This window comes from Nyctereutes procyonoides, unplaced genomic scaffold, assembly GCF_905146905.1.
Source record: "Nyctereutes procyonoides isolate TBG_1078 unplaced genomic scaffold, NYPRO_anot_genome, whole genome shotgun sequence".
In the NCBI taxonomy this organism is placed as follows: domain Eukaryota; kingdom Metazoa; phylum Chordata; class Mammalia; order Carnivora; family Canidae; genus Nyctereutes; species Nyctereutes procyonoides.
Genome location: NW_026575031.1, coordinates 9002627 through 9029395, shown reverse-complemented (window position 1 = coordinate 9029395; position 26769 = coordinate 9002627). Strand labels below are relative to the sequence as shown.

At 38.6% G+C, this 26769-nt stretch overlaps 1 protein-coding gene across 2 annotated transcripts in view; it reads left to right on the top strand.

The window, feature by feature from the left end:
- The window catches only part of ZNF106 (zinc finger protein 106), a 67880-nt gene that overhangs the window by 14419 nt on the left and 26692 nt on the right, over positions 1–26769 (top strand). For both annotated transcript variants that reach the window (XM_055316716.1, XM_055316715.1), the window contains exons 2-6: positions 8974–9059; positions 13828–13889; positions 19084–19284; positions 22315–24495; positions 25512–26145. In XM_055316716.1, the coding sequence (XP_055172691.1) occupies positions 9006–9059; positions 13828–13889; positions 19084–19284; positions 22315–24495; positions 25512–26145 (3132 nt within the window). In that variant the 5' untranslated portion in view covers positions 8974–9005. The remainder of the gene's footprint in view (positions 1–8973; positions 9060–13827; positions 13890–19083; positions 19285–22314; positions 24496–25511; positions 26146–26769) is intronic.

The window sequence follows — 26769 nt, the reverse complement described above, 5'->3', positions numbered from 1 at the left end:
GATATACTTGGCAGCTCCCACATTCGGGGCATAAATATTCATGATTATTAGGTCCTCTTGTTGGATAGATCCTTTAAGTATGATATAGTGTCCCTCTTCATCTCTTAGTACAGTCTTTGGGATAAACTTTAGTTTATCTGATATAAGGATGGCTACCCCTGCTTTCTTTTGAGGACCATTTGAATGGTAAATGGTTCTCCAACCTTTTATTTTCAGGCTGTAGGTGTCCTTAGGTCTAAAATGAGTCTCTTGTAGACAGCAAATAGATGGGCCCTGCGTTTTTATCCAGTCTGAAACCCTGCGCTTTTTGATGGGGTCATTAAGCCCATTCACGTTCAGAGTTACTATTGAAAGATATGAATTTAGTGTCATCATGATACCTATTCACTCCCTGTTTTTGTGGATTGTTTCCTTGGACTTCCTCTTTCTTTTACAGAGTCCCTCTTAATATTTCTTGCAGAGCTGGTTTGATGGTCACATATTCTTTCAGTTTCTGCCTATCTTGGAAGCTCTTTATCTCTCCTTCTATTCTGAATGACAGCCTTGCTGGATAAAGTATCCTTGGCTGCATGTTCTTCTCATTTAGGACCCTGAATGTATCTTGCCAACCCTTTCTGGTATGCCAGGTCTCTGTGGAGAGGTCTACTGTTGTCCTAATACTTTTCCACATAAAGGTTAGGGATTTCTTGTCCCTTACTGCTTTAAGAATCTTCTCTTTATCTTTGCAATTTGCAAGTTTCACTATTAAATGTCAAGGTATTGAGTGGTTTTTATTGATTTTAGGGGGGGATCTATCTCCTGGATCTGAATGCCTGTTTCCCTTCCCAAGTTAGGGAAGTTCTCAGCTATGATTTGTTCAAATGCACTTTCTGAACCCCTGTCCCTTTCAGCGCCCTCTGGAACCCCAATTAAACGTAGATTTTTTTCCTTCTAAGGCTGTCATTTATTTCCCTTAACCTTTCCTCATGATCTTTTAATTGTTTTTCTCTTTTTTCCTCAGTTTCCTTCCTTGCCATCAACTTGTCTTCTCTGTCACTCACTCGTTCTTCTACCTCGTTAACCCTCGTTGTTAGGACCTCCAGTTTGGATTGCATCTCATTTAATTGATTTTTAATTTCAGCCTGATTAGATCTAAATTTTGCAGTCATGAAGTCTCTTGAATCCTTTACGCTTTTTTCTAGAGCCACCAGTAGCTTTCTAATTGTGCTTCTGAATTGGCTTTCTGACATTGAATTGTAATCCAAATTTTGGAACTCTATGGGAGAGAGTACTGTTTCTGATTCTTTCTTTGTGGTGAGTTTTTCCTTCTAGTCATTTTGCTCAGTGCAGAGTGGCTAAAAACAAGTTGTACTGGAAAAAGAAAGGAAAAAAAGGGGGGGAACAACCAGAAAACAAAAAACAAGGGAGAATATCCTCTGATTCTATATACTGTAAATCCCTCGACTTCCCCTGGAACTTTCCAGTGCTGCTTCATCAATAACTTGCTTTTCCCATGTCCTTCTAGCTGGTCTTCTGAGGGAGGGCCTCTGTGCTGATTCTCAAGTGTGTGCACCTGGGGAGCTGCCCAGCCTCCTGCCAGGTGCATGGCTCAGTGTGAGCTGTTTATCCTGTGAGGCCCCTGCTCAGTCCCAGGTGCTTTTTATTTATTTATTTTTCCGTCTTCCTACCTTGATAGAAGCGCGAACTCTTCTCACTGTAGCATTCCAGCTGTTCTCTCTTTAAATCTCAGGCCTAATTTGTAGGTTTTCAGGATGATTTGAAAGTTATCTAGGTAGGTTGGTGGGGACAGGTGAGTTGGGGACGCTACTCTTCTGCCATCTTGCCCCGCCTCCTGGATGCAGGAAACTACCAATCACTTGCTTTGGGAAATAGGAGCCAGCCAGAACTTAGAATTACCAAATACAACAGCTACCCAGAATAAGCCTTTGGAAGTTGTGGTTATAGGTTGTTGTGACCAAAAATACTTTCTGACCTCTGTTATCAGCTTACTCCTTCCTTAGTAAAGAGCCTTGGAATTTTCTAGGGAGGCACACTGAGCAAAGTGATCTCCCAGAAGTGCCAGTTATATCTTTGCTCCATAACCTTTTGGGCAACCTAGGGGTAGCAGCAAAAATTTGTTCTGTCACTGAGTACTATCTGTTGCCCTGTCTTGCTTATCAGAAATCCATTTGTTTTTTTGTCAGGGTTGAGGTAGAGGCACAGAAAGTTACCTGTGGGATTCAGAAAAGGGATTCTAATCTGAGTACCACTCCCCTCCCTCAGCAAACCAATAATTAAGCTTTTCTTCTCCTTTTCCTTAAAGTTTTATTTATTTATTTAAGTAATCTCTACACCCAGCATGGAGCTCGAACCCATGACCCCAAGATCAAGAGTTGCATGCTCCCCTGACTAAGCCAGCCAGGCACCCCTAAGCTTTTCTTCACAGTTTTACAGTATATTATTGTCCTGGAGAGTCTGAGTTGGCTTTAATTAGGTCAGAGCTCAAATATCTTAAGTGTTACTGGTTTACTATAATGAATCTTAGGAAGTTTATAAAAAGACAAATCCCTTCCTTATAGTAAGGTTAGGGAGATCAGATATAACCTATCAAACAACCTCTACTTACATTACTGTGGCAATGTTTCAAATAAAGTTCTTTGACACTAAACAGTGTTTTTCCAACCTTGAGTTATGTAATAAATATTTGAAGAAATATTGTTACATTGACGTTTGAGATGAACTACGGTATTATGAGATAGTGGTTACTTGGAAGTGTGTCTTTCTGACTCATTTATTTTTTTATTTTTTTAAAATTTCTTTTTATTTTTTTTATTTATGATAGTCACAGAGAGAGAGAGATGCAGAGTCACAGGCAGAGGGAGAAGCAGGCTCCATGCACCGGGAGCCCGACATGGGACTCGATCCCGGGTCTCCAGGATCGCGCCCTGGTCCAAAGGCAGGTGCCAAACCGCTGCGCCACCCAGGGATCCCAGACTCATTTAAATTATGTTTGAGTGACTACCCTTGCGTAGAGATAGGGAGAGCATAACGAAGTACAAAATGGAGTCTCTGGAGATGAAGTCCAATAATTCTACTCTGCCTATACAACTGTATTTATTTATTTATTATTTTTTAAAGATTTTATTCATTTATTCATGAGAGACACAGAGAGAGAGAAGCAGAGATAGATACAGGCAGAGGGAGAAGCAGGCTCCATCCCAGGACTCCAGGATCATGCCCTGGGCCAAAGGCAGATGCTCAACCACTGAGCCACCCACGTGTCTCAACACAACTGTATTTAAATTAATAAGCTGTGTGGACAATTTTGATGCACTGCTTGGGTTTAGAACTTCTTTATATATTAGGCTCAGAAGTCAAGGCAGGAATCTTTAATGAGTGGAGCAGTTGGGTGAAGGGAGAATAGATGTAAGGTCTTGAAGGCTTATCATATTGACAAATAGAAAAATTGAAAAATAGAAATCTATTAGGGCTTAGTGACTAAATATGAGAATCTGAAGGAAAAGAATTAATAATATGTTTTTGCCCACGGACATGGTAAATGTATTGACAGGATAGTAATTAGGATGTTGAGAAAAGGTATGTATTATAGGATTTTTAAGGCTATTATGACTAAGAAATGTCACAGATATTTCTCATAGTTTGGAGAACATGTGAAAGGTTTCACAATGGGTATTTTTAAGTGATATGGGAAGAAAATGCAAGGTGGTTAAGAACAGCTGTAGTTGAATTGTTTCTTTATGCTTACTTGTATAATGTAACCTCTCAAATACTTCAAGATTGCAGAATTGGATGGTTTCTATTTCCTTGACTTCTAATACTTGTTAAGACCTTTATTTTATTTTTATTTATTTTTTAAGAGAGTGAATGAGAGAGAGAGCACATGAGTGAGTGAGCAGGGCGGGACAGAAGGTGAGAGAGAATCCCAAGCAGGCTCTATGCTCAGCTTAGAGCCTGACGCCGGGCTTGGTCTGAAGACCCTGAGATCAAGACCTGAGCCAAAATCGTGAATCAGAAATGCTTAACCTACTGAGTCACCCAGGCACCTTTTTGTTAAGATCTTTTTTTTTTTTTTTAAGATTTATTTATTTATTTATGATAGACATAGAGATAGAGAGAGAGGCAGAGACACAGGAGGAGGGAGAAGCAGGCTCCATGCCGGGAGCCCGACGTGGGACTTGATCCCTGGACTCCAGGATCGCGCCCTGGGCCAAAGGCAGGCGCTAAACCGCTGAGCCACCCAGGGATCCCCTGTTAAGATCTTTAAAGAGAGCAGTGGTTCCCATCCAGAAAGCTATGAGCTAATTCGAGTATTTCAGAAAGCTTAGTTAAAATCCTATATTAACCCAGATCAAGGATGTAGAAATTAAAATTCCTTTGTCTTTGGCTGGAATTCTTTCATCTTAGTGCTTATATACTAGGTCTTCCTTATTGATTAACTGCTTTGCTAGCAGTTATACTTTTAATGTTTTTTTACAGAAATGAAATGAATTTACTTAATTTATGCAGGTTAGAAACATGGAGCTTGTGAAGAGAAAACAAAATAAAAAGTGTGAGTCTTCAGTTAAAAACTTGATAATTTTTTATTTATTTATTTTAAAGATTTTATTTATTTATTCATGAGAGACAGAGAGAGGCAGAGACATAGGCAGAGGGAGAAGCAAGGCTCCTCGCAGGGAGCCCGACATGGGACTCCATCCCAGAACCCTGGGATCACAACCTGAGCTGAAGGCAGACACTCAACTGCTGAGCCACCCAGGCATCCCAGAGTATGTTTTTATTATATGACTTTTTTTATCCATTTATTAGGAATTGATGCCTTTGGCTTTATTAAATAGAAACACAGTTTGTATTTTAGTGCTCTGTTCTCAGTTGATAATATGTAAAAACAGCATAATAGCTATTGTTGCTTATGCCAGAAGTCACATATTTTTGTTGACTTTGTTGCTTCTTAGTTTTTGTTGTTGTTGTTGTTTTGTTTTTTGTTGTTGTTGTTCCTGTTTTGCTGTGATGGTTGATAACTTGGAGCACTATTAAAAACATTTCCGGAGGGATCCCTGGGTGGCGCAGCAGTTTGGCGCCTGCCTTTGGCCCAGGGCGTGATCCTGGAGACCCGGGATCGAATCCCACGTCAGGCTCCCGGTGCATGGAGCCTGCTTCTCCCTCTGCCTGTGTCTCTGCCTCTCTCTTTCTCTCTCTCTCTGTGACTATCATAAATAAATAAAAATTAAAAAAAAAATCTTAAAAAAAAAAATTCTGGACATGGGCTGCCTGACTGGCTCAGTCAGTGGAGCATGCCTCTCTTGATCTCAGAGTCATGAGTTCGAGCCCCACATTGGGCATGGAGCCTACTTTAAAAACAAAAACAAAACACATTTCTGGACATATAACTGTTTCCTCAATTCTTAGAACAGTGCTTTGTGCTCCATAAACGCTTGTTGGGTGAAATAAAATACTACATGTAAACAGTAATTAAAATTGAAGTAAACATTAAGATATAGAGGAATTAAAAGAATAATTACACAGTGACACAGAGCACCAGTGATTTATGTTAATTTTGAGATCCGAGAGAGTAGTAGTACTAGAAGCATGAATAACACTGTGCTTATCTCTGAAGGTCTGTTTCTTTGTTATACTAGGTAGTTGACATTCAGTTTCCTCAAATGGCCAAAATTTTACCCTATAATCTTATTTTGGTGTTTGCTCTTTGTTACTGAGTAAAATTATTTCAGAAATTCAGGAGTGGTATGAACTGGGTTACAGTAGCAAGGAAACTGCTGAGTGACCAGAAGTAGAGAACCGTAGGCCTCTTCCTCACTGGTCCCTCCACCATGTTGCCTAGGAGTTATAGATTAAATTAGGATAGTTTATAACTTTGTTACTTCACAATTTTAAATTCCCTAAGGAAGGAACCCAGGCAAGGAAGCAGATATCTCTATTAGAGCCTGTGTTGTGTGTGTAGAGGGAAAAACAATGCTGCTTGGGGAATGAAATTAAATTCTCATGTAGGGCAAGATGCAAGAGGAAAATAGGCTAGTGCTAGAGGACAGTAAAATAGGAAACCTTCTGGTCTTAATCCAAATCACAGTATTTACTTAGCTTTCTCTGTCTCACATTTGGTAACCGAAGATAGTTCCATTTGAAACAGTTCAACAAATGCTTACTGGGTGCCTACATTATGGCATATACTGTTTTAAGTGCTAGATTTATTTATTTATTTATTTTTAAGATTGATTTTATTTATTCACGAGAGACAGAGAGAGGCAGAGACACAGGCAGAGGGAGAAGCAGGCTCTATGCAGGGAGCCTGACGTGGGACTCGATCCCTGGTCTCTAGGATCATGCTCTGGGTAGAAGGTGGCGCTAAACCACTGAGCTACCTGGGCTGCCCAAGTGCTAGATTTATACTAATGAACAAAATACACTAAGTCCCTGGAAATAAAGAATTAAAAAGAAATTATACTATATCAGGTAATAAGATTTGTTTGCTTCAGTTATCTCTTGCTCTTTAACCACCCCAAAATTTACTGGCTTAAAAGAAATATTTTATTGTTTCTTAACATTCTATGGATTGAAAATGGCTCATCTGCTTAGTTCTTTAAGTCATCTTACTTGGGGACCTTAATTGGCAGGTGGGCTTGGAACACTGAGATGGCTCACTCTCCCAACATGGTTGTCAGATGGTGCTGGTTGTTCGGGTGCTCAGCTGGGCCTCAGTTCTTTTCCCTTTGTCCTCTCCTTGTGGCTTGGGCTTTCTTTCTCACAGCTCGTGGCTGGGTTCTAAGAGGGAGTATTCCAAATGTGCAAAGGCAGAAGCTACACATTTTTTAAGTCCCAGTCTCAGACTGGGACTACTGAGACTACTTTGTCACTTCTACCGCACTTTTTTTAGATTTATTTATTTATTTATTTGAGAGAGAGAGAGAGAGAGAGAGAGAGAGAGAGAGAGAGAGAGCGCGCGCAGGGGGAGGGGCAGAGGGAGAGAGAGAACCTTAAGGAGACTCCTTGCTAAGCGAGCCTGATGTGGGGCTCCATCTCACCACCCTGATTGTGACCTGAGCCAAGATCAAGTCAGATGCTCAACTGACTGAGCCACCCAGGCACCCTACTTCTACCACATTTTATTGATCAAAACAGGAAGGGAGAATGAACCACACCATTTGATGGATGGTGATGACAAGATCACACTGTGAAAGAACACCTAGGGTGGAAGATAATGTTGTGGCCATCTACAGAAACAGTCTACTACAGTGCTATTAAAACATTAAAAAAAAAAAAGGGTAGCACACCTACTGGTCCCATGGATCTGCCTGTCTTTTCGACAGTATTTGGATAGAATAGACCCAGGGACATCCCTTCTTCCAGTCTCCTACCACTCTCCAACCTCTTTTCCAATTGCAACCTTCCAGACCATCTTCTAAGTGCTCCCCTGCCTCTAAGACCAGCCAGCACTGTTTTTCTGAGCTTATTCCTTACTGCCAATCAAACATGAGCTCCCAGATACATCAGAACTATTCCACTGAGGTGGAGACTGCTGTCGACCACCTGGCCAACCTATATCTGTGGGCTTTCTATACCTACTTCTCTCTGGGTTTGTATTTCTACCATGATGTTGTGGCTCTGGCATTTCTTTTACAAGTTAGAAGGTGAAGGTGCCTAGTATCTCCTGAAGATACAAAACCAGTGGGTAGCCATGCCCTCTAACAGGAGGTGCAGAACTGTCCTAAGATGAGTGGGATGAAACCTTGGACACTTTGGGAGATGCTGTGGTTCTGGAGAAGAACCTGAATCAGGCCTTTATATATGTGCATGCCTGGGTTTTGCCTGTGCAGACCCTCATCTCTCTGACTTCTTGGAGAGCCATTTTCTAGATGAGCAGGTGAAACTCCCATCTAGAAGATGGACAACCACCTGACTGATGTCTGCAGATTGACTGCCCCCCCCCCCCCCCCGGTTGGACTGGGCTGGGCAAGTATCTCTTCCAAAGGTTCACCCTCAGCCATGACTAAAGAGTCTCTAGAGCCCAGTGGCCTCTGAGAGGCCCTCTGGCATCCCCCTGGTGTCAGGGCTTCTTCCTAAGCCTCCCCTTGCAGCAATTAGGCAGCTTTTTACCACCCTGGAGCCCTCACCCAAGTCAAGGACTAGATGGAAACAACAAAGCTTTTTGAAGCAAAAAAATAAATGAAGCAGGTTAATAGAAGGAATAGGAAGCAAAAAATACAGCATTGTATGTCAGGGAAGGCCCTTCCTAGTGAAGCAACATTTCAAATACTGATGGAAATAAGAAAGTGAGAGAGTGAGCCATGTGAGCCATAAGAATATCTTAAGGAAGCATATTCCAGGCAGAAAGAATAGGAAATGTAGAAACTCTACATTTGGGGTTGGGAGTGGGGATGGGAGAATCCCTGGTATGATCAAAACCTAGCAAGGGCAGTGTGACTGGAATGGAGTGATAGAGGCAATGAGGGTGGGCATGGAGTCAGCAAGAAAGGAAACATTTTCTAGCTCATGGCAAAGGACTGGATGTTGTGTGAGTGAGGTGGGAATCTGTTGGAAGATTTTGCACAGAGGAGTTAAATGATCTGACTTAAATTTTAGACGAATCCTGTTGTGAGAATCTTTGGCTTCCATTTTGAGAATAGACTATTAAGAGGACAAGAGTGGAATCAGGGAGGCAAATCAGTAAGCTAGTGCCTCCTCGTGAGATGACAGTTGGATTTGGGTTGTATTTCAAAGGAAGACTGACAGGATTTGCTAATGAGAGTGGATATGGGGTGAGAAAGAGGGGTCAAGGATGACTTTCAAAGTTTTTGCCCTAGGTACCTGGAAAACTTGAATTTTCATTTACCAAAATGGGAAGACTGGGAGGAGCAGGGTGGAGGTGAGGGAGATATAAGACTTGTATTTTTAGCTATGTTAAGGTGAAGAAGACATCCCAGGGGAGAAAGGTTACTAAATGTTACTTCCTCATTGCAGGTGTGACGTTGAGTGCTTCAGATCTGGTCACTATGGTACGAGAACGAAAATGCATATTGTGCCACATTGTGTACAGCTCAAAAAAGGTAATAAATAGAAGAGGGAGAATCTGAAGCTTTATGACTGATCTTTTTTTTCTTCCAAAGACATGGGATTTGTAGATGGATAAAAGCTTTTAACAGTGTCTTATTAATGCTTCTTTTGTAATCATAGTCTCATTCCACTGGTTTCTCTTTTATTAGCTCATAAAGCCAATAACTATATTATTAAATCTCTACCCAGAATTTGAGGATTCTCAAAAGTTGATAATCGTTACTAATTTAGTTTGTAACCAATTATAGAGAAATACCTTAAAATTCAGTTTATTTGAGGTTATACTACTTTTTTTTTTTAAGATTTTATTTATTCGTGAGAGACACAGAGAGAGAGAGAGAGAGAGGCAGAGACACAGGCAGAGGGAGAAGCAGGCTCCCTGCAGGGAGCGGGCCAAAGGCAGATGCTCAACCACCGAGCCACCCAGGTGTCTCAAGATTATACTACTCTGATTAGCTAAGGATACAGCATTTGTTGTCTGTACCTGGATTCTGTTTCTGCCTTTGCTTGTGAAAGAAAAGTGCAGCACATCAGAAATGGTGTTAACAGTATCCTAGCTGTCCACAAGGTGGGGATGTTGCTCAGAGAAAAACGCATTTTTAAGAACTAAAATAATTTACCTATACCTCAGGGAAATTGGCTGCAGTTTGTCTCATTGTTTTGCTTTTTCTTGTCTTTATCCTTTGCTTTCAAAGTAGTACTGATTTAACTACTGAGAAATTTTTTTCTAAGCTTTTAGGATGCTTTGGATTGTCCTTTAAAATTTGGAGAACTGAGAAGATTATCATGAGCTAGGTTAGCCTGGGAGGTGTAAGTGAACCTGGAAAGATGTTTGGAAGTAAGCTGGCTTCAGAGAAATAGAAGAGAGAGAGAGATTTTAGCAGTATAACAACATGTACAGAGATACAGAGGTAGAATGGAGTGTGAGTTTTAGGAGTCTGTGAGAAGGCTTATCTGATTAAAACAGTTTTGTACTGGAGATAGTGGGACTGCAATATAATCTGTAATTTAGATGCAGACAGTTATAAAACTGTTGAATGCTAGACTAAGGGGTTCCATTATGATCCACCCCCTAGGCTGGGGTGAAGATTTTTTTTTTTCCTCTTTAGGATTTCTGTTAGTGATGGAAAAATCAGATGAGATTTTAAAATCATGTTTAATAATATTTGCCTGTTACAAAAGTAAAAGAACTGTTCTTCTAGTTTTAAATTTTTTTGACCAGGGTTTATGCAAATTTATCATAAATAAAAATTCTTTATGGCTCCTTTCAGATTAGGGAGAGATGGGAGATTGAGAAGGTGTGAAAGGGATAGGCGGACACTCAGAGATGTGGTGTTACACTTTTGTGGAGGAGCAGCCCTGTCTTGATGTCTCATAATTTTGTCATTTTAAGCCTTTTGGCATTTCTTCTATTCTGTTTTAAAACACATTTTCATCTCTTCCTGTTTTTCCATGGATCATAATGAAAAAATAAATCATAAGCTGGGATTACCCACTCCTGTTTTAGGAAATGCCAATTACAGGTTTTTAAACAAGGAAATTGCATGATTTAAGTGTTAGGATTAATGTAGTCTAAGAAATTAGCATAATGGGCTATTTGAAAGAGATAAGTTTGATACTTAGTTTTATTTAGATAGATTATGAACAAGTTAGGTTGAAGCAGTGCTTTCCTCTAGTCTCCCAAACTAGTGTAACCCTGATTTCTTCAAATGTACCGGGGAGAAGAAAAAGAATCTAAAGTGCTCTAAATATGGGAAAAAGCTGTGTGCTGTATCCCTGAGTATTATGCTCATTAATTTTTTTATTTTTATTTTTTTCAAGGGTTTTAATTTATTTATTGGAGAGGGAGCATGAACAGAGGGAGGGGCAAAGGGAGGTGGAGAAATAGACTCCCCACTAGAGAAGCCCTGGAGTTAAAAAATACTAAAAAAATTCTCTTGTATTAGTCAGTGTTTTCTACATTTGTTCAACTGCCAAGTCTTTAAAAAACAAAAACAAAAACAAAACTCCTTCTTCTCCCTTCTTTAAAAAAACTGATAATGATTAATATGCAGGAACTAAATAGAAGCTTGGTAACTGAGCAAGTATGCATTTGGGCTATTACTTTAATCCTGTGCTCATGGATTTTTCCTAGTTATTTTGAAAGCTTAGGTTGTCACACTATTTGCATTCATCCCTTGAAGCAAGGTGGGAGAGAATTTCACATGTAAATTTAGGAAAAGATTTGTGAAGTATTCTAGATAATCAGAAGTCATGCTTAAACAAATTTTGAATGATAATATTTTTATAATTGAAATAGAATACAGGATTGATTTTTATATCAGAAAATAACCTATTTCAGTGAATGCTGCTTTGATCAGGAATGGTTTCATTGCAAGAAACAGAACCAACAGGAGCACCTGGGTGGCTCAGTCAGTTAAGTGTCTGTGTTTGGCTCAGGTCATGATACCAGGGTTCCAGGATTGAACTCCATGTCAGGCTCCCTGCTCAGGGAGGAGCCTGCTTCTCCCTCTCCCCACTGCTCATGCTTTCTCTATCTCTCCCTCAGGTAAATAAATACAATCTTAAAAAAAGAAAAGAAAGAAAGAAACAGAACCAAGTTAAATTTAGCTCAAACAAAGGGGATTTGGCACATGTAAATCTAATATAAGGAAAAATTGAACAAAAGGATACATGGGGATTTGAGCAGGGGTTGTGTATTATTCATGGTTTTTTTTTCATTCTTGATTGTGTTGCTAATTTGACTCCGCTTTCAGCTCTGTAAGTGTTCATTCTAGTTAGTGGCCAATCAATTGTAGGTAGAAGGGGGTGGATCACATGTAAAGCTATCCCCTCCAAGGGAAGCATTTGTAGATAGGAAGGAAATGATGGTTGTCTTCAGTATAATTGCCATTTAAAGAAAGTGTTTAGAATCACAAAGCTGGGAAGCCCGGATGGCTCAGTGGTTTAGCGCCACCTTCAGCCCAGGGCGTGATCCTGGAGACCCGGGATCAAGTCCCATGTCAGACTCCTTGTATGGAGCCTGCTTCTCCCTCTGCCTGTGTCTCTGTCTCTGTCTCTCTCTCTCTCTCTCTCTCTCTCCCTCTCTCTCTGTGTGTGTGTGTGTCTCTATGAATAAATAAATAAAATCTTTAAAAAAAAAAGAATCACAAAGCTGTTTGTCACACTGTTGTAGATAAATTAAGACTAAGTTATTGGGTGGTTGTATTCTTTCTGACAAATGAATTGTATATAATGAAAAATCTCAAAGCACTAGATGGTTGGAGTGTGACATAGTATTTAAAACCTTGGCTGTTGGGGATCCCTGGGTGGCTCAGCAGTTTAGCGCCTGCCTTTGACCCAGGGCGTGATCCTGGAGTCCCAGGATCGAGTCCCACATCAGGCTCCCTACATGGAGTCTGCTTTCCCTCTGCCTGTGTCTCTGCCCCCCTCTCTCTCTCTCTGTGTGTGTCTCTCATGAATAAATAAATAAAACCTTGGCCATGGTGTCAGATATGTGAGGATCCGAGTCCTCATTTGACCACTTGATTATCTGTGACTCTGAGAGGGCAGGAACGAATGTTTTCACACTTATCCCTTCAGTGCCTAGTTCTATACTTGGCATTTAATAAGCAGTAATAAATAGTTGGTGAATAAATAAGTTAGTTTCTATGTATCCTTGTATACTTATGAAATTAATAATATTCCATCAGCAGTGTTTTGCAGTTGATATGAGGAAATGTTAGAGGCACTTAAACACGGTACAGTCAATAGTAATACTCAACAATTATAGTATTATTATATTATTATATATATGAGCAGCCATTCTCTGATTTTGGCATGTTGCCTACATATATGTCCACATGACAAAGGGATAGATATTTACAGCTTTTGAGTGTTTTAAGATATGTGTGCATGTGTGTGCGCATGTTTTTAAGTGGTAGCTCTTCCCACAGATTTTGTTTTCCTGCCACTAAAGATGGGTTGGAGGAATGGGAGACCCTAGTAAATTTTCAAAGATTTCATTAAAATCAAGCAAATCAATTGGGGGAGAATGGGCAGTGAAGATGAAGGCATTATTGAGCTGCTGTGTTCTAAGCAGTTTTTAAAAACTTTTTTTTAAAAAAACAACAATAATCATTTTATTGCTTATAGTTTCTTTTTTTAATAATAAATTTATTTTTTTAAAATTTTTATTTATTTATGATAGTCACACACAGAGAGAGAGAGAGAGGCAGACACACAGGCAGAGGGAGAAGCAGGCTCCATGCACCGGGAGCCCGATGTGGGATTCGATCCCGGGTCTCCAGGATCGCGCCCTGGGCCAAAGACAGGCGCCAAACCGCTGCGCCACCCAGGGATCCCAAATAGGTTTTTCTTAATAATTAAGAATGAGGGCAGCCTGGGTGGCTCAGCGGTTTAGCGCCACCTTCAGCCCAGGGTGTGATCCTGGAGACCCAGAATCGAGTCCCACATTGGGCTCCCTGCATGGAGTCTGCTTCTCCCTCTGCCTGTGTCTCTGCCTGTGTGTGTGTGTGTGTGTTTCTTGTGAATAAATAAATAAAATCTTAAAAAAAAAAGAATGAAATAACCTCAAAAACATAGCTGAAGAAATATAATTCTGGAATTCAGGAACTGATTTCAATATTGAATTGAGAAGGGTAACCACGACACTTATGACACAAAGAGATTGAACCCCAATTGTTGATTGAATAAAAACAGAGGAATTTTTTTTCCCAAAGCAATCCCCCTTAGTTTAATCTGCTTTCTTTAATTTTGAAGGAGATGGACGAACACATGCGGAGCATGTTGCATCACAGGGAACTTGAGAACCTGAAGGGCAGGTATGGGAACGGCTGTCTTCCATCAACTTGTGACTGTCGGGGGATCTGAGTGCTGAGGGTGCCTGTTAGCTTATTTTATAATAATCCTTCAGAAATAAATATGGTCCTATGACATGGAACTATCTGTAGAGTTATTAACAACTACAGTAGCTTTTTGGCATTCAAAAAGGATAAACCGTTGTGCATCTCAAATGTGTAGAATTCACAGCAGCTCTTGCTAGTAGATGGCAACAAGGGTGGGTGGGGATGAGCTAGTTCTGTCTCATTAGTATGTTTTCTCATTGCAATACACCAGCCTTGAAACTAAGACATTGCTATGTTGTTGCCTCAGCAGTGTTATAAGTTCTTACATGCCAGAAACCTGTAGTGTTGCTGCAATAGTCTGAGAAGTCCAAAGTCGGCTGAATAAGCACTGGGCCTCATCAGGGTACAATCTTGAATACCTATCTAAGAAGGCTATTTTTTGATGCAAAACTTGAGATGTTTAAACAAAGTCTAATTAAAGTAAGCACCTTTAAAAAGTTAAATGTAGCATATATGTATATTCTATGTCTTTTTTTTTTTTTTCCATCTCTGGTTCTGTTTTGATGTTTTTGACTTGAATTTGAGATTTGGAGACAGGGAACAGAAAAACATTAGGAAAGTGAGAAATATTAAATTTTATCTTATTGCGTAAAAAATAAATACAAGCTTTGATCATGATGCCAGGCTGAGTCATTTGAAGTTATTCGTATTTTAAGTAACACAGTTTTAGATTGGGCAAATTAATATATTAGTAAACATTCAGCATCTCTTTAGCATATTTGTGGAATTTTTCCATGGTCTTCGTTTCTTACTATGTGAGGGTTTGTCTTAGCAGCAATAAAAAGGAGGCTTTCATTTAGATTTAGTGTGGAGAATTCTTATCATAATACCTTGAATACATATGATCTTTAACTCAATATCATTGGAAACCTATGAAATACAGTCAACCTTTGATTCTCTAAATGGGCAAAGTAGGTAGTAAGGAAAAACAATTGACAAAACTATAAAAAACAAAATCCCAGAAATCACTTACTTCTTTGGAGCATTTACTGTAGTGACAAACTCTGATCGCTAATTCATACTATAGAGACAAATAGTTACTGGTCATTCTTTTTCCTTTGTCTCATCAGTTTGTGATTATTTCTGTGGAATTCATGTTTAGTACTGGCTTTCTGATGTTAAAGCTTTGTTTCTCTTCATATTTGTGTTACTGTAATTTTTGGCTGTGATCTGGTTAAGAAATTTAAAAAGCATATGTTTTAGATTTTGAATACAAATTTGAGAAGTAAGAAACTTTATTACTTGGTTCAAAATTTTGGACATCTGAAGCATCTCTCTCTTTTTTTTCCCCCAGTATACTTATTCAGATGTGTGGCCTGTTTCTACAGATAAATGCTATTAAAAGGGCACAAACCTTTATTTATCAACCAGCTGTTGTGGTATAGTTAGAGCAAGCTTAATAAAGAAAAGCTTAAGGGTAGAATATCTTAAGGCCCTGCCTTTCACACATGAGAGGAAATTGTGTGGTAACAGGATGAAGTTAATCCTCCTTTGAATGTCCTGAGGACAGTTTTTGCCTTTGTTAGTCAAGAAGTAAAGCAGTACTTTCCCCCAGCAATTACTTTATATAGTCATACAAAGTAGTATTTTAACTGATTATTGATAGAGAATTGGAAAATAGCGTCATTAAAATATTAATTTACCACTAACTTTTTAAAATATGTGGTTTCCCTAACATCATAGTAGAAGCATGAATGCCTGTTGTATGTAGAACAGGTAATATGCTTTCCTCTAAATACAGACACATTTGCATTTTTAAGAAATATGGTGGTGCTAACCTGTTCTTTCCCTAGATAAATGTGGATTCTCTCTTTTCTCTCTTTTTTTTTTTTTTTTTTTTTTAAGATTTTGTTTCTTTATTCATGAGAGACACAGAGAGGCAGAGACAGGCAGAGGGAGAAGCAGACTCCATGCAGGGAGCCTGATGCAGGATTGGATCCTGGGACTCCTGAGATCACACCCTGGGCCAAAGGCAGATGCTCAACCACTGAGCCACCAGGCGTTCCCTTCTCTTTTCTCATTTTGATGTTTCTTGCAAAGATTCTCTTTTTTTAAAGTAGAATTCATTTATAAGAAAAATCTTAGGAATTTTTGTTTTTGGACGTTTGTTTTTAGTGCTTTTATTTTACACTTATTGACTATACCCTTGTGGGCAGGGTCTCTTTTTGATGTTTTTCTATTAAATATAACTTTAGAACTAAGGTTAATACCCTTTCTTACAAGAAAAGCACATAGGTTTTAAAAATCTTTGACTGTTTGTTACATATCCAACATATGTCTGTGCTTTGGGGATTGCAAAGTGTGTGGGTTTATGATTGTGGATATTTATTTTTAACAAAGTTAAATATTGTCTGTATTGCATTCCTTAATATTTTAAACAGTACAGTCTTCCAGCTATATCTGTAAAGAGAGGGATTTTGATGGTTTGGACATGAGGAAAAGTTCTCTATTTTAGAAGGGTATAATCAGTAATTTTATTTAAGAACACCTTTAGGAAAGATGTCCTTGGTACAACAATATACAGTTTAGCATTCTACAAGTTTTTATGTAGAAAAGTAGACTAAAACGTTTTTCATAGTTTTAGATAATTTAAAACTGAAAAGATTTTCTAACCAGAAAATTCAGTTGATTCAAATTTTCTTTTTAACTTTACGATTTAAGTTTAAAAAAATTTTTTTTTATTGAAGTATAGTTGACACACAATGTCACATTTGCTTTCAGTGTAGGACATAATGATACAACACCTCTATGCTCACCATAAGTATGATTCAAATTTTTATGATACTATAAAGTATGTATTCTAGTTTAGTTGCAGTGTTGAGACACTACGAATGCTGGACAGATTTTTACTTACTTTTTTTTTTTTTTAAAGATTTTATTTATTCATGAGAGACACAGAGAGGCAGAGACACAGGCAGAGGGAGAAGCAGGCTCCCTGTGGGGAACCCGATGTGGGACTTGATCCCAGGATCACGACCTGAGCCAAAGGCAGATGCTCAACCACTGAACCACCTAGGCACCTCTACTTACATATTTTTAACTTCTTTTTGTGTTTGCATGAGAAAAGGCTTGATTTCTGTTACATGTTAACACTTTATATGAGCTACCATAATTTTGAGAGAAGAATTTGGGGTATTCTCAGCAAACTGGAGGAATTTGAGGATTATTCTTTAGTGGAAAATGCTCAGTGGAAATAATAGACTTAAGCTTTTTGGAGGATTGAAAGGAGTTAGAATATTGATATACAAGATAATAAGGAAAATGAGATTTTTCAGGGAACCTGGTTGGAATTCATTAAAATGAATCTTAATGTCAGAGACTACATTGTATTCAGAGCATTTGAAGTTACACAGTTCAAAAAAAGGTAAAAACTTAGGAGTTTTCTCCATTTTTCTGAGGTGTTTTCCATGATTCTCACAAGGTGAAAAACTGTTTTGTTTGATTTACTGGGCATTATTTCTACTTTGTCATGCTGGACAACTGTAACCATATAGTTAGCATGGTGCCCAGAATTTAGTAGGTAGTCAGCTAGATTTTTGTTTTTAAATGAATGTTCAGGTGGTCTATAACAGAAGCCATCTTTTGGTAAATGAAGTGCTCAGTTTTGAGGTTCTCTTCTGGTTGATATGAAATCTGCCATGACTTTATAGATATATTTGAGGGGAGGATGGAACAGTGTTGTGCATGCGTGTGTGTGTGGTGTGTGTCTGTCTGTCTTATTAAAGACAGGCATGTCTATTTGTTAAGATTGGCATAGGGAGATAATTTGTCAGTGGAGAAAACACCAACTTAAATCTACATAACTACCCTTACCATTGTTTTCCATGCTTTTCCCAGTTACTTCCCATAACTGTTTCTCCTTCCTGCTTTTCTTTTACCTTTAGCTGAAGATGGTATTTAAGTTGGTGGCTTAGGTTACCGAGGAGAGTTACTCATTTTTCCTGAGTGTCTCTCATGTATACATGGGATATACATGGTAATAAGCTTCTACTTGTTAAATAAATAAATAAATAAATAAATAAATAAATAAATAAATAAATAAATAAATAAAAGAGATTGACACAGGAAGTGCAAAAATATCACTAGTGTATGTATACCCAACACAAGTGATACAGAATTAAGTCTGTTGGGCCATTATTGAATGGCTTTTACTGTCGTTCATTACACTTGTGGCCATGATGTTCAGATGTTTCTCATCAATGGCTGCATAGATAGGTGAACCAATCAAGAGACTTCAGGAAGCTAAGAAAGCTGTTAAATTATTCATCTACTATAGCTTTGGGTGTTGATTCAAGATGTTGATTTCTTAAACTGGCCAAGTATGAGATTTACCACTGACTGTATAAAGTAAAAGAAAAAGAAAACATGCTCAGTTTTAAGAACCTAGTTTTGCTTCTCTCTAAACTTTTGCATTTTCTGAAACTTGAGAAAACCATTTGTCTGGCACAGCTGTTAACTTCCTACAACTGAAATACTTTCCATTCCCTTTTAAATAAGCCCCTCTGAAGCAGAATGTAGGTCACATGTATCATCCAGACAAAAAAGTTTGCTGAGACGACTCCTATCATTTGCCCTAGGGTCCGGAATCTTCACATTCCAGGCAGAGCTCCAGCTGTCCTGATTTAGTCACCACATTGGGATTGGCTAGGCTGCCTACTCTTTTCTCCACCCCTTCACTTTCACTGGGAGAAAGCTCTTGAGCCTGAGATAAAATGTCAGCACTGTCACCAGGCTTCTGAGTGCAGCTGGCATCATGGGTGTGCTCTAGAGCAACTTCTGTTTGCTCTGAGCCCCCTGCCCTGCCTCCCCTTTCACCATGTTTCCTCTGGCAAGATTTTAAGTACAGCAATTCAAGAAGATTTCTCCTCCTAAACTAATTATTCTGAAGTGTATTGCCTCTTGATTGCTGGAAAAGAATCTTAAAATCATTTCAAAAATAACTTATGAACAAACTTATTAAAAGTGATGAAAGGAGCATTGAAATTGATTAGCATTAATTTTTCACTGTGCGAAAGTGTGCAGTGTTTTTCAGAGGAAACTATAATAGATCTGTTGAGCGTGCCATGCCAGTGGGGAGAATTGAATGTCCCTCATCTCCCTCTTTCCCTAGGGACAGTAGTCATGAGTGCCGAGTGTGCGGGGTCACAGAAGTGGGTCTTTCTGCATATGCAAAGCACATTTCTAGCCAGTTGCACAAGGATAATGTTGACGCCCAGGAAAGAGAAGATGATGGAAAGGGAGAAGAAGAGGAAGAAGATTATTTTGACAAGGAACTCGTTCAGTTAATAAAACAAAGGAAAGAACAAAGTCGGTAAGTAATGATTTTGATTTTTAAAAAGGCTGTCTGAAATAGAATAGAGAGTACATTTTCCATTTCTATACTTTTCAGCCTATAGCTTTCAAACTTAACTTCATCGCCAAAGATTAGCTTGAGATTGCTGTCTTGTGCATAAATGGTCAATGGAATTCTTTCTTGAATATGAGCTGTTTTTTAAAAAAATGAACTCAGAAAAAAAAAAACCCAACTCAGTATTGCCTCTCTATAAAAGTTAGCTATAGGTGCAATATATCTGAAATCTTTACTATGTTTACAACTATTTATATTGGTTCTGGTTTTTTTTTTTTTTTTTTTTTGGTTGGGGGATACTAGTGAATTGTATGGTATCCAAAATTAGTGGAAAGGTATTAATGGATAAGCTTTTATATATATAAAAGATTTCTTACTATGTCCATTAGGAAAAAATGTTTTGCCTGATATGAGTTAACACGGTGTTTCTACCAAATTTGATATATCCTTTATTATTTAGTATTTCAGTAAATATTTATTGAATAAATTTGTATTTTAAGTTTGACAATGTCAAAATCAGTGTAAGTTTTCTAGATTATTCTGTATAATTTGATACATACAGCTCTAATTCAAATATTAGGCTTTTGTATTTTTGCATTACTGAGTTGTGGTCTAAAGAGTTTAATTAATGAAGCAAAAATTTTCAGATTTCTCTTTCTTTTCGGTAAGAGAGAGAGCTGTCAAGAGGCCGGGTAATTTTTTCAAGTCTTAAAATATAATGAGAAACATTATAAATTCTAAAATAAATTTGTAAAAATTCTTTCTGAATACTAGTTATACTTGGTATGCACTTCATTTTTAGTTAGAGGTTTAGTATAAAGAAAATAGTTTTCACTATATGTGCTACAAGTGTTTTGAACAGGCCCTTAAAACATTAAGAGCAGCATAGTTCTTAAACTGGTTAGTTGTTTAGTCCTTCAAATGACATTGTTAATACTTTCACTATAGCTGTAGTTTACTCTTGTTTAAGAAGACTAACTTTTTTTTTTCTTACACACTTGTGCCATTATTAGCTAATCTGTAGATGATTAAACATTTAAGTCAGAAGGTAAAAGGAGCTCAGTAAGTTAGATGTTCATATCATAGTTAATCTTCTTTGAATATTCTGATATGCTTCCTTGGTGATTTATTTATAGTCATTGACTTAGTTCTTTCATTTCTTCCTTCATGGGGTTTTTAAATTTAGATTGCTTTTTCTGGGCCTTGGATTTAGCTACATGCTGTTGTCCCCTCGATCTAGCTAATTTACTGTGATCTAGGAAGTCTTGATCTTGTGACAGATTTATTGTCTGATTCTCCCATTTCTGGATCCCATCAGTGTAGCCTAGTCAGTATTTCCTTGGTTGTCAAAGGTTGTATACTGCTTAGAAACAAAAGATAAAAGCACTTTGGAGTGGTGTTACAAAAATCCTGCACATGCATGTAATAACACTTGCCACTTGGGGACTTAGGGTCTCCTGTTTAGAAATAGTTTTAATTTATAATGTAAGTGGATGTTTGAACTTTCAGGTAAACTAACTTTTTAATTCCATCTGTGGAAAAGGAGGAAATTCCGATTTGTGTTCAAAATTTTGGAGACCGAAGCTTTTAGAACCAGTTCAAGTCACTACTGAGTTAAGTCACTAAGAGAAGGGAGCCCAACAGTAAAAACTTAGTTTAGGGATTTTGGGTCTAGAGTCAGACTGCTAAGGATCACATACTGCTTCCTAGCTGTCTTACTTCAGGCATGCTCCTCAGCCTTTCTGGTACTCAGTGTCCTCATCCAAAAAGTAGGAGTAAGAAGAATAATTGCTTCAGGGCCATGAAAAGTAAATGAGATATTCTATATAAAGTGCTTAAAATGCCTGACACTTAGTAGGTACTCAGTACATTTTAGCTAGTATTAGTTTTTTGAGCACCTACCTCATGTTAAGTACTAGGCCAGGCATACCATGGGCAGTTTGTAGAGGAAAGAGATTTTACACCTATTCCTGTGATGTTTACTTAAGTTTATTCACAGTTCTTTGGGCTCCTTGTCAAACACAAATAGTTGAAACAGCTGTAGCTTTATAAAAACCTCTAGCTCATGGAGCTCCTAATAGCACTGACTGCTGGTACTGCTTATTTGGTGTGTGCTATTTTACTCCTGTTTGTGATCTTTCTCAGCTAGGCTGTAAGCCTTTTAGGAATGAACTATACATAAAAGTTTTCTTTTACCACAAACAGTCATTGAATGTGTGCTTAATAAAGTGTTTAGTTAATTAATGAAAGTGATAATGCAACGTGAAATCTGAGCATTTAAAATAGGTTAAGAAACTGGGTTTTGGAGAAAGAACTTATAACTGGAAAAATCCACAGTATTAAGAGTCACTGTACTTAAGTAGTATTAATTATAACTAGCCAAAGTTACAAAATATAATTGTGCTTCTTTTTAAACAACTGCATAATGTAAAAATAATAATTGGATGATAGGGACAAAAGCCCCAGAACATGCTAAGAAAAATAGGAGTAGGAAATAGTAAGAAAAATAGGAGCAGGTGGGTACTATATAAATGTGTCATATTTTTAACATTTCTGAGGTGATAACAGAAACAAGATATTGTTTAATGTCTAAATCAGTAAATTGTGAAATATAAGTTGAGCTCTATCATTTAATTTTTTTTATTTTTTTTATTTTTTATTTTTTTTTATTTTATGATAGTCACAGAGAGAGAGAGAGAGAGGCAGAGACACAGGCAGAGGGAGAAGCAGGCTCCATGCACCGGGAGCCCGATATGGGATTCGATCCCGGGTCTCCAGGATCGCGCCCTGGGCCAAAGGCAGGCGCCAAACTGCTGCGCCACCCAGGGATCCCGAGCTCTATCATTTAAAGATCAGAAAGCTGCCACTATTAGAAATAAAAATAGATTCTATGTTCTAAGGAGAGAGATACATAGTAGGAAGTTTGATGGGTTATGCTTGTAAAGGAAGCATGATGATTTCTTTAAATCTCTCATGGAAAACTGTTTCTTCCAGGCAAGATGAACCTTCCAATAGCAGCCAAGAAATAAATTCTGATGACAGGCGACCCCAATGGAGACGGGAAGACCGAATACCTTACCAAGACAGAGAGAGCTACAGTCAGCCAGCATGGCATCATCGTGGACCTCCTCAGCGAGACTGGAAGTGGGAGAAAGATGGCTTTAATAATACTAGGAAAAACAACTTTCCACATTCTTTGAGGAATAATGGTGGACCAAGAGGATGTTCTAGGTGGCATAAGGGAGTTGCAGGAGGCTCCTCAACTTGGTTTCACAACCACAGTAATTCTGGAGGTGGTTGGCATTCAAATAGCGGAATGGTAGATTGGAATCATAATGGTACAGGAAGGAATTCCAGTTGGCATTCTGAGGGAACAGGTGGCTTTTCCAGTTGGCATATGAACAGCAGTAACGGAAACTGGAAATCCAGTGTACGTAGTACAAATAGTTGGAATTACAGTGGCCCTGGAGACAAATTTCAACCAGGCAGAAACAGAAATTCTAACTGTCAAATGGAAGACCTAACTATGCTATGGAACAAGAAATCTAAGTCAAACAAATATAATCAAGAGAGATATAGTTGGCAGCGGCAAGAAAGCGACAAAGTTGGTACAGCTGCCACGTACAGAGTTCCTTCTGAAGGATTTACAAGTGATAAATTTCCTTCAGAAGGCTTACTTGACTTCAATTTTGAGCAGCTAGAAAGCAAAACTACTAAACAGACAGATACCACAGCTTCCAAAATTGGTGGGAAGAATGGCAGTGCAGCGAGGGAAAAGCTCCATCGCTGGACTCCTTACCCTTCCCAGAAGACTCTGGATTTACAATCAGGAATGAAAGAAATCACTGGTAATAAGTCAGAAATGATAGATAAGCCTTTCTTTGACTTTAGCTTGACAACCACAGGAACACCAGAGCCCCAGATCGATGAAACAAATAATTCCCCAACGATGAAAACACAAAAAGAAACACATACTGGATCTCTTAGTCACAAAGCCCCTTCTGACTGCACTGCTTCCTATGAGGCAGTGAGAGATTGCCCCATTCCAGAAAAACACGAACAAGAACTTAACCTAAGTAAGATGCCATCATTAAAATCTGGACTCCTTCCAATTCCAGTCACCAATTCAGTTCCTCAAAAGCCAGATTTAAAGAATCCCTCAAAAAACACCAAAACAAATTCTTTTTTTCCTGGAGAACACGCAAATCCCTTGAACAAACCCACTATAGAAGAGAATCATGGGTCTTATATAACAAAATTGCGAAGTTCATGTCCTCATGTTTTAAAAGGGAATAAAAGTACATTTGGCATTCAGAGAGAATCTGATGAAAATTTAGGTGACACATTACAAAAAGCCAAAGAGATGCTACAGTGTCATGAGTCATTGCAAAATCCACTTCTTGGCACTTCTAAAAGGACCAGGAACTATGCAAAAGCAAATAGGAATGTAGAAGAGTCTGAAAAAGGATCTTTGAAGATAGAGTTTCAGGTACACACATTAGAAGATGAAAGTGATGGGGAGCTATCTGACATGGAGAAGCATGGAACAAAACTTGGAACCGTGGGCTCTGCCACTGCAGAAGTGTTACCCTGCAGCACTCATATCACTGATGAAAAAGAGGAGGATGACCAAAACTCGAAAACATGTAGAGAACTATCCACTAACACATGTAATGCGACAGTTCATCAGAAGGAACCTGAGTTACAAATGACGTCTGCAGCCAGTTCACACTCTGGCTTACTGCAAGACTTAAAAACTTCTGTAGAAGATGCACAGGGTGATGACCCTGTTAAATCTCATGTATCTTATGAAACAGAAGGCTTTGAGGGTGCTAGTTTGGATGTAGAGCTTCAAAAAAACGATATAGGTCAGTCCTCAGGCCCTCTTCTGCCTGAACTCAGTAAGCTTGGCTTTCCTGCCTCTCTCCAGAGAGATCTAACCCGGCACATTAGTTTGAAGAGCAAAACTGGAGCACACCTTCCTGAGCCAAACCTCAATAGTGCTCGTCGCATTCGCAATATTAGTGGCCATAGAAAGGGCGAGACAGAGAAGGAATCTGGGCTCAAGCCAACCCTTCGGCAGATTCTAAATGCATCTCGGAGAAATGTCAACTGGGAACAGGTCATCCAGCAAGTAACCAAGAAAAAGCAAGAGCTAGGCAAAGGCTTGCCCAGGTGTGTACCTCCTTTTTCTCTTTTAAACTTACCCTTTGACCTTATCAAGAGAATTCTGCTTGTTATATTTAATTAAATGTCTGTAATATATATATATATATATATATATATATATATATATATAGTAGATGTCTGTTTTAAATATCAAAGAGTATTATAGAGTATTACTCTATAATAAATGCAATGGAGTGTTTCTGAGCAGAGAACTCAGGTTGCAAAGAAGCACATCAGCCTCTTGGGAACGTAGAAAAAATTATCAGAAATCCATCATTTTAGTTATAGGGGCTAGAAAGTGACAACATGAAAAAGTATATCTAGAGATGTGTATCTAGATCTTGATGAGCAGTGCAGTTTTTAAGTGTCACTGTTCTTACTGCCTTTTACTCAGAACCTGTGAACAGCTACCCTTTTACTCTGGGCATCGTATTTGTGATCACAAAATACTTTCTCTTAAATACTTGTTTTATGTTTTGGCTATTCATCTTATGTTGAGGTGCTAAACTTTTCTGAATGATAAAGCAGCATTCAGCATAGGTCTACTATATGAAAATCTGCCTGCTGTATTATAATTATATAGCCCTTTAGGCTTAAATTTGTATCCTTGTTGAAACAACGTATTTATTGTGCACCCTCTTCTATCATTTGAATATTGAGATTATAAAGTTCTTGTTCTTAGCCTAGTTCCTGACACTTGTGAATGCTCAGTAATGGTTGGTTTTGGTTTGTATGCTGTTAAAAAATTATTATTGTTGGTTTAGAAAAGCTCCATACTAATAAAACTATCAATTTTCATTTCGTCAGATGTATTCTCATACTGTGTACAAATCTCTAATTTAGTACTTGTAAATTATAGTACTTACAAACATTTATTCTATGTCTGGAACACTTAACTAGACTGTGAGCTTTGAGGGCAGAAACCATCTTATTTATATTTATAATCAATCTCATTAAATGGTGCCCCCTCTCCCCTAAGCATGTCTGATTTATAGGGGTTTTTTTCTTTGTTTTTTCTTAAGGTTTGGCATAGAAATGGTGCCTCTAGTTCAAAATGAACAAGAGGTCTTGGATTTGGATGGGGAACCTGATCTGTCCAATCTAGAAGGATTCCAGTGGGAAGGTATTTCCATTTCTTCATCTCCTGGATTGGCAAGGAAGCGAAGCCTTTCTGAGAGCAGTGTGATCATGGACAGGGCTTCTTCTGTTTATAGCTTCTTCAGTGAGGAAGGTACAGGCAAAGAAAATGAGCCCCAACAGATTTTTTCACCTAGTGACTCGTTGAGGGCTGCACAGAGTCAGACAACAACCATGGGCCTTAAGCAGGAGGTGACACCTCTGGCTGCCTCTTTAAGAACAGGTGAAAGGGCTGAAAATGTTGCTAGTCAAAGGCGACATAGCGCACAGTTGTCCTCTGACCGAACGATACCTCTGATGCACTTGGCGAAAGACCTGAACAGTCAGGAGAGTTCTACACCACCTTCAGAGAACCAGAATACCCAGGAGAGTAATGGAGAAGGAAACTCTTTATCATCAAATATATCCTCAGCCCTTGGAATCTCCAGTTTGGCAGACGCAGCCACAGACAGTAGCTGTACCTCTGGCACTGAACAAAATGACGGCCAGAATGTGAGAAAGAAACGAAGAGCCACTGGAGTGAGTATGATTGCCCATGCTTGTTAATAGGACATTTCACGTGGTGATTTGGCTATTAAAAGATTTAACCCTTTAATTTTTTCTGGCTTCTGGGATTATGCTTCTCCCTACACTGGAGTAGGTTTATGAGGCTCTTTACTTTCATATTCTTATCCTATTGGTTGGTTTCTTTCTTTCTTTCTTTCTTTCTTTCTTTCTTTCTTTCTTTCTTTCTTTCTTCTTCTTCTTTTTTTTAAAGATTTTATTTATTTATTTGTGAGAGACACAGAAAGAGAGGCAGAGACACAGGCAGAGAGAGAAGCAGGCTCCCTGTAGGGAGCATGTTGCCAGGACTCAATCCCAGAACCCCGGGATCACAATCTGAGCCAAAGGCAAAGATGCTCAACCACGGAGCCACCCAGGTGTCCCATCCTATTGGTTTCTTTCGCTGAGTAATTCTACTAAGTTAGATGTAACTGAATATGAATGTACAGTACTAGGAAAATATGAAGTCATCTCTAAAACTAGTCTCTACGTCAATGATTCTTTGTTATCACCTGACCAAGGAGTAAGCCACATCCTCAGCTGTAACTCTGTTTTCATGATGCATTCTGTACTGCTGCTAAAGAAAGGCACTCTAGTGTT